General features: G+C 48.5%; 1 protein-coding gene across 2 annotated transcripts in view; it reads right to left on the bottom strand.

Annotated features, from left to right (window-relative positions):
• Positions 1-50: 50 nt before the first annotated feature.
• The window catches only part of LOC149871256 (B-lymphocyte antigen CD20-like), a 31,256-nt gene continuing 23,157 nt past the window's right edge, over positions 51-8,149 (bottom strand). The window contains exons 3-8 of one of the 2 annotated variants that reach the window (XM_090034893.1): positions 7,802-7,946; positions 6,892-7,011; positions 3,340-3,393; positions 2,292-2,516; positions 1,318-1,392; positions 51-689 (exon numbers count right to left, since the gene is read on the bottom strand). In XM_090034893.1, coding sequence (XP_089891019.1) covers positions 558-689; positions 1,318-1,392; positions 2,292-2,516; positions 3,340-3,393; positions 6,892-7,011; positions 7,802-7,930 — 735 coding nt within the window. In that variant the 5' untranslated portion in view covers positions 7,931-7,946 and the 3' untranslated portion in view covers positions 51-557. The remainder of the gene's footprint in view (positions 690-1,317; positions 1,393-2,291; positions 2,517-3,339; positions 3,394-6,891; positions 7,012-7,801; positions 7,947-8,149) is intronic. The other variant, XM_090034894.1, reaches the window with a different exon arrangement.

The following is an 8,149-nucleotide window of genomic DNA, read 5'->3' as shown; positions in this document are numbered from 1 at the left end:
ATTTCTAGATCTTTAAATGTTGGACTTGCCTAAAAGGTATAAGCAATGGGGAAAAAGGATTTGATACATTTATTGTCTCTGCTATAAAATCTCTCCATGCTCATTACTGGAAATGCAATACGTACTGGGAACACAATACAGGACACACCTTATGACATCTCAGCAAAGAACCACGATAACTTTCAAAGTCTGCAAAGTGATCAGGGAAACCAGCTCATTTGTAGCTTGCAAGGTAAACTCCTCTTTTTCCTAGTACACTCATATCAAGCAAAATGAAAAGTCAAGCTCTATTTCTAACCTCCTATTGAGGAAGCAGGCATGAGAGATGCTCAGGAGGCATTTTTCAAGGGGGTGGATAAAGATGGTGAGTGCCTCTCTTTGTCATTATCAATCTTGCTTTCTGTTTACCATGGAAACAGCACTTGGGACGGATATAACAGACAATGAGGGAGGAATCCCATCTGTGGCTGGGAAGAGAACGGGACTGAAGGAAATTTCTCCAGTAGGGACATGTGCTCTTGATTAATAGAAGCTGTTTAGAGTTTGTTCTTGGGTGTCTAGTGGTAGCTGATTGTGGTGAGTTGTGGCTGAGAGGGACCTGTTCTGTTTTCATTGATATGCTGTGTCAGCATGAAGGGAAACTCTTGCTCTTTCTTTGAACTGAGATCTTCTGCAACTGTATTCTTGCTCTGAAAAGATAGAGAAAAATCACTGCCATCTTTTTTCACCACCTAAGGAGTGCTGGGGCAGCTTCAATAATGAGGTAGGGAGGGGTTCCCTCAACAATTTCAATATAGCAGTGGGGCGGGGTGCCCAGGACAGTTTCAATCTGATGGCAGAGACAGGTATCAAGTAGTGATTTCAAAATGGTGGCACAGAGGACTATCCAGGGGGATTTCAATACGCTGGTGGAGTGGGGTTCCTGGCACAGTTTCAGTATTGTGGTAGGGAGGGGTGTGTGGCTGGACTTCAATTTGGCAGTGGCAGTAGCATAACTACAATGTGGGGGGCAGGGGTGACCGGGCACCAGCCCCAGGTGCTGACTTAAAGGTGAGTGCAGAAAAAGCAGCCCCCACGGTGCTGGCCCAACCAGTCACTGGCACTGCCACCACAGCTGGCATCCCATGTGCAGCTGCTGTCTCTGTGCACCACTCTTGCCCAAGGTGCAGAAACACCTAGCTATAGGTCTGGGCAGTAGGGCAATTCAATATGGCACCAAGGAGGGGTATCCACAGTCTGTCTAATCATTAATTCCAAGACAGACCCCACCCCAGGACAGCTGACGACCTGAACAGTTATAAGATATTAAGTCCTTACCGACTTAGAGCGGAAAGTATTTGAGGAAAAATTGATCTGGAATACAGTGAAGATCAACATCAAGGCCAACATCCCCTGTGCAACACCAAAGAATAAGTTAAAGGGATACAGTTAATGAGATTTAAGATCTAGGGGCTGCTAGACTTGAACCCGGTGATTAGCTCCACTAGCATTAATCCAGAGTGAACTGCACTGAAGTCAGTGTAATCAGAGTTTAATCCAGAGCCCATACACAGACCCAAGTGGATCAATAAGGAGGGGAAAAATAAGATGTACTTTGCTTACAAGAAACAAGTCTGAAACCTTTGCCAAAATTTCAGCAAGCCTGATTGGTAGTTATTCCAATTATCCTAACAATACTCCACCAAATGGTATGGTTGAGGGACTGCAGGTAAGATCCTATGAAGACAGATTAAGGGACCTGAATCTCTTCAGCCTCCTCAGGAAAAGGCTAAGAGGTGATCTCATGGCTGTCTATAAACTCACTGGGGGAGTCAGCAGGGAATAGGGGATACTCTGTTTTACCACGGCACCCCTCAGGACTACTAGAAACGACAGCCATAAACTGAAGGAGAGTAGATTCAGATTGGACATCGAGAAAAAGTTCTTTATGGTGAGGGTTGCCGAAATCTGGAATGGGCTTCCAAGGGAGGTGGTGCTTTCCCTTATCTTGGAGGTGTTCAGAAGGAGATTAGACAAGCACCTGGCTGGGGTTATTTGACTCCAGCGCTCTTTCCTGCCCAGAGCAGGGGGTTGGATTCAGTGATACAATAGATCCCTTCTGACCCTAGAAATCTATGACATTTCCGAATTCCAGGCAGCACCCATTCTCTGTAAATTCTGCTCACAGGCTTATACTTAAGAACAGGAGGCTGCAAGGAGAGTAAGTCCCTATGCCTTCAGCCTCAAAGTTTTCACACATCATCAGTTCAAAACCAGAGTTCACGGCACTGTGTGCGTGTCTGGACACATACCGTCTCATAAGATCTGAGGGCCCGACAGTAATCCAGAGGGATGAGGCTATCTTCGCAGCGCACAGATAAGAGATAGCTGGATGGCAAACCAATTTTTTCCAGAAGCGGGATGGAAATCTGCCGCATTTTTAGGATGGAAATTTTAAACAAATCAATTCCCAAGAGTATTCCACCAGCTAATGCAGCAAGGATACTGAAGGAGTTGAATATATGGCTACTGACTGCCTGAAAGAAAGAAACACGGGGCATACCGTTATATCACTGCTTGCAATGAGGCTAGGAGGTGGGGAGGTGTCATTTATGGTAGAATAGAGAATGATAATCAAGAGTAAAGAGATTTAGCTCATATAAGCCCCACCAAACAGCCTGCAGCTGGAGCCCTGCAGAAAAAATAGAGGGTACTGTAAGGACTAAGGGGTAGAAAGGGACACAGCTAAGGTGGTGGTGGTGTGGGTAATCTTAACCTTGGTATTTTCTAGCCTTTGAGAGCTTTCCCATTGCAGACTTCAGCACGTTTTTATACAGGATCTTGTCTCAAGTGAACCCCAGTGCAATTCTCAAGCAGTCCATCTCTCCCTGGGTGACAGCACTCCCTGGGATACCACCCAGGCCCCAGAGAGACCCCCTGGCAGACAGGGACTTTGATTTATTCCCTGCTTAGGGCACCTATACACGTGCAGAAAGGCTGCTCCAATGCATGGTAATTACAGCACACTGGAGCAGACTCGATTAATCAAGTCTGCTGGAGCGTGGTTATTACCACATTCCAGCAGACTCGGGCGTCATGTGCATCAGCATGCTAATGCTGAAATACGGTTCTGGGAGTGCTTTAACTAAAGCTGGTTTGACAAACTTTATTTGAAGTGCCCCGGCTGCCATTTTTCAGTGCAGGGACACTGATGCACGTGATACTCTGGGCACTTTAATTAGAATGGCTCTTGGAGCTACTCTAATTAAAGTGTCTCCCTCCCACATACACACACACTGTTGAAGCACATGTATAAATCTCAGACTTGTATTTCTGATAACAGGAAACACAGTTACTCACCGGACCTGTAGTACTTGTGGCTGATACTGATGCAAGCAACCCAGAAAGAAAAAACTGTAAAGAAAAGAGGAAACTATTATTTCTAAGACCAAGAGATCACGCAGAAATGCCTTGCACTTATCCAAATGTTCCAGCCATCTGCAACACCATCCTCACGCATACGTACTCACTCTTTGCATCCCCATTCACGGCTTTCTTATCTGTCCTTATGTATTACCTTCCAGTAACCAATTAGCCCTTTCAGAGTGCCCTGGGCTAAGACTATAGTATTACTTCCTTTCCTATTTCACCTGTACACACAAAGTAATTTATTCCTCTGCACCCTAAACCTGGTTCCCACCTGCTTTGTTGTATCATGATTCAGACAGAGACCAAGCGTCTGTGATGAGAAGCGTAACAGGTCAAATAAAAAAAAAACAATAATAAGTACATCGTATGGACCATCTTTTGCATCTCTGTTCTTTCTTTCCTTTCTCCTTGGCGGAACAATATTGTAATATAAATGTAATGTGCGTAACAGCAGGAAGAACCAGAGGGCAGTCTCCAAAGCTTTACTGACTGTTAATTTGGACTACAACTCTCAGAAACCCCCAGGGGCTGAGAGGGATTAGGGAAAAAGGAGGAAGAAGCTTAAGGCTAGAGTAAAGGGAAGAGAGAGCAGTGTGCACGTGGAAACTGGATGATCCCTATATAGAGGGATCAGGTAGCCAGAACTGGAGACTAAAGGATCTGGACTCAGACTTCGAGGCACCTGCAGGCTGCTATTTAAGCACTCTGGTGACTTGTTTAGGGACACCTCTGGAGGAAGTGGGGGGAAATTAAGGCGCCGAGTATATGCTACTATAGTACTGATGTTTCTTTACCTTTTACCTGTTCCCTCCTGCTGGCTCATTGGATTATAAACCTAACTCCTATTATTTTCTGTATATGAATGGGAATTCCCCCTTGCTTCTTGTGCCAGTTTCTGGGGCTTCCCAGTTGGCACAATGCTGTTCCAGGCTTTGACTCAGAGCCTGGAGGAAAATACGTTTTATTGCCCTGCAATTTTTTTTGTTTTGACATTGTTTCCTTTCCTTATTGGCAGGGATCTTGATTTTCCCAGATAAAAAAAAAAAAAAATCACAAATTCTCTGATAAACCCCCCAAATACATGATTAAAATGAAAAGGCCCCCACAGCCCCCCTGGCACCCCTCATCCCACACAGCCCCATGGCTCTGCTCGTGCCCCTCACTCCTCCCTACAGCCCTGTGGCCTTGCTCATGCCCTTTGCTCCCCCTGCCGCCCACAGCCCCCTGGCCCTGCTGGTACCCCTCCCCCAACAGGCCCCTGGCCCTGATGTGACCCCCACTCTCCCCCACCCTGCTGGTGCCCCTCACCCCCCACCCACAGCTCCTGCTCCTCCAACCCTCCTGGAGGGGGGCCCTAGCTACAAGTGCTATGGGGCCAGGGACCCGGGTCCACAGCCTCTTGCCCCTGGCAGGAGGCTGCAGCTGCTGCAGTGGAGTGGAGTGGAGCCCAGCTCCCCCCACTACTGCCTGCCTGCTGTGGGCTCGGGTGGGAGTGGGGTTCCCCACCACAGCACACACTTCCAAGGGTTCAGGGGGGACCCGTGCCCCCCAGATCTATGCATGGGATGGGGACTGCATGCTGCAGGCTCCCGCCCTGCTGCCCTTTCCCAGGGCCTCCACAGCCCGGTGGGTGCAACCCAGCACTGCAAAGAACAGTGGGGCCATGTAGGAAAGCTGCTGTCACTGCAAGCTCTGCACTGCCCTGGCAACCCGTCCTTTGCACAGGCAGTGGCAGCGGTGCAGGGTTGCATGCAAGGAATGCCTCGCCAGGGCAGCGCAGAACTTGCAGTGGCAAACAACTTTCCTGTGCGGCCCCACAGTTCTTGCAGCTCTGGGTCACGCCCACTGGGCTGCAGAGGCCTCCAGGCAGGGCATCAGGGTGGGAACCTGAGCCTGAAGTGGGCAGCCTGTGCTTGTGCCCTGTGCACAGATCTGAGGGGCATGGGTCCCCCCTGTCCCCTGGGAGCACGTGAAGCAGCAGGGATCCAGCCCCGCCCCCACACTGAGAAGCCCACAGCCCCATCACACTCCCCGCTGGGGCCCTGTGACCATACACTGTGACCTCAGGCCCCAAGCCCCAGGTACTTTCTGGCTGGGCAGCAGCCCCAGGCCCTGTCAAACTCCCTCCCTCCCTTTAGGTGCCTCATTTACCCCTCCCCCCCACCCCCAAGGCTGTTCTCCAGGTTGCCTGGGGCCATGCACATAGTGCCCTCTGCCTGACCATCCCCCTCCCGCTGCCTCCCAGCCCCTTGCAGGTTACAACTCTTGCCAGCTTGCAGAGAATTCATTGCAAAACTGCAAAATCTGTGGGTTTCTCCAGTAAGATGAGAAATCCATGTTTGCCTCTGGTAAAAGGTTAAATACATGGCTTTCTCATTTTTCCCATGGGAAACAGAAAACCCAAATCCCTGCTTATCAGGATGAGACTGGGCACAATTCTCGAGCGGGTAAGGAAACTTGTTATGGTCCTAGGACATAAATTCAATTCCTGCTGTAGACTCATGTCTATCCAACTTGCTCTTGAAAACTTCCAAGGTTTAAAATTTCAGGTTTTGTAGGTAACTTCTTCCAATGCTGGACCACCCCCATAGAAAGCTCTTTCTAATCTCCAACCTAAATTTTCTCTGCTGCAGCTTGAGGCCATTGCTCCTTGTCTTGTTCCCTACAGTCACACAGAAAAACTCATCTCCATCCTCACTGTAATTTGAAGACTCCCAGCAGTCTTTCCTGCCCAGAGCAAGGGGGCTGGACCAATGATCTCACGAGCCCTAAACTTCTGTGAATCTGTGAATGTGAATCTGTGACTCAGGTACTTCAAGATTTAACAAATAACCCCATGAAAAATATAGTGTTTCTGTACCCTGGAAGCTAGATCTCTCTCTAATTCCAATTGATTAATTGAAAACAAAACAAAACAAACAAAACCTGCCTAAATATTTAGGCACACAGGAAGTTTTAGCTATCCTAGGTTTATGCTGAAAACTAATTTTTGCACCTAAAATACAGCCATTGCCTGCGCACAGAAGGACTGACTTGTTGTCAGGGCTGGGTAGTGAGGTGGGGAAGAAGAGAAGACAATAACCTGGGAAGCAGGTAAACTGGGTTCTAGGTCCACCTGACCCCCAAAGGAATTTGAATCCACATAACAAATAGGTTGAACTAAGTATACTCTCCATTTGAAATGGTAGAAATGAACGCTAGATATAAGACCCTGCTTCTGTAGCCTACTGAGGAGGGCACTCCCCGAAAACAGGGAATCCTGGGCTCTGGCCCCTACCCACAGGACTGTTTACACACTTTATCCAATAACTATTTAATGACAATTGTATAAGGAGTCCCACGATCAAAGATCAATCCCCAGGACTCATTTCTTTACAACATCTAACCAGCAGTAAGCCACCACCGTAGATTGTTCTTACCTCTAGAGTTAGCATTCCTCTAGCCATGCCTATGTTTCAGAGAAAACCCATCTTTTCCACTTACCAGCCCTCCGCCCCAGAACGGGTACCAGTAAGTCATGCACAGTGGGGCAAAATCCTCCGCGGAGTACAACAAGATGCCTCCAAGGCCAATGTGGACAAAAGCAACAATGATCTGCATGCACTGCAGAGAAAGAACTAGGTGAGAAGGATCAGTAATAATAATATTGTAACATGCAAGAGGCATCTACTCTGAATGAAGACCCAAAGTATCACCAACTTTAATTACCTGCAGTGCACAACCCACTCTAGACTGGAAAACCATTTTTATGTTGAAAAATGTGACGGACAATCATCATCAGTTTTGGATCTATAGACCAGGCCTGCCCAACAACTAAGCCCCTGGAAGCCACACACCGCAGAGGCCACACCAGGCAAGCCAAAGGCCACCAGGCTGCATGCTGCACAGATGCTTCCATGACCTGCTCCAGGGTTTGTATGGGCACCCCTCCGACTGCTGCAATGGGAATGGTTGCAGGGGCATTTCTCCCTCTGCTGCTGCAATATCTGCTTTTGCAGGCAACCCACCCCACCATTGCCCTATGCGGGCATGATTTCCCCAACACGTGGTGCCAGTTCCCCCTCTCTATGCAGCCTGGGCTCACCCTCAGCTTCCTGTCCTATGCCATGCCACGGTAGCCTGTGGGGTGAGGGCAGGAAGTGGCAGCTGGAGGAGGGAGGGGGAGCCCAGAAAAGAATAATTAAAGTCCCCTGATGTAGCGAGAGCTGTTGCAAGCACAGTGGAGGCTACCACACAGGGACTAAGCCATATGGCAGTATTGGGTAGACTAGGAAAAAGAAGGGGTAGAGAGGGGTAAAGGGAAAAGAGGCCTGCTAAAGGCTAAGGCCTTGTCAGGCCATGGTTTTACTAAAGCCCTGTCATGCAAGTGGATTTAACAAGTGGACAGACTTACCCCATATGCCTCACTCTGCCCTGAGACCTTCTTACTGGTCTGAGAGGCCAGGTACACATGTCCCACCTGCATGTTGCTTGGTGGACCAGCATTGAACATACTGTTGGCCTTGGTCTCCGTCATGTCCATGGTGTATTAGCAAATGCTGGAGAAAGACATGGCAGAAATGGAGCTTATCCAGGGGAAAAAGGTAAGGGGAGGTTATTCATGAGCAGCCACATCCCTAGCCAGTAATGTGGTCACTGAGGCAATGCATCCACTTAGGCTTGGCATATGCCAGGCATCTTCATGGTCATGAGCTTTGAATCCTTTTCCTCCCTGTCCAGTCCTCATACCCCAGTCATCTTG

This window comes from Crocodylus siamensis, chromosome 2 (genome assembly GCF_052110815.1).
Source record: "Crocodylus siamensis isolate JL-2025a chromosome 2, ASM5211081v1, whole genome shotgun sequence".
In the NCBI taxonomy this organism is placed as follows: Eukaryota; Metazoa; Chordata; order Crocodylia; family Crocodylidae; genus Crocodylus; species Crocodylus siamensis.
This window is presented reverse-complemented; position numbering and strand designations above follow the sequence as displayed.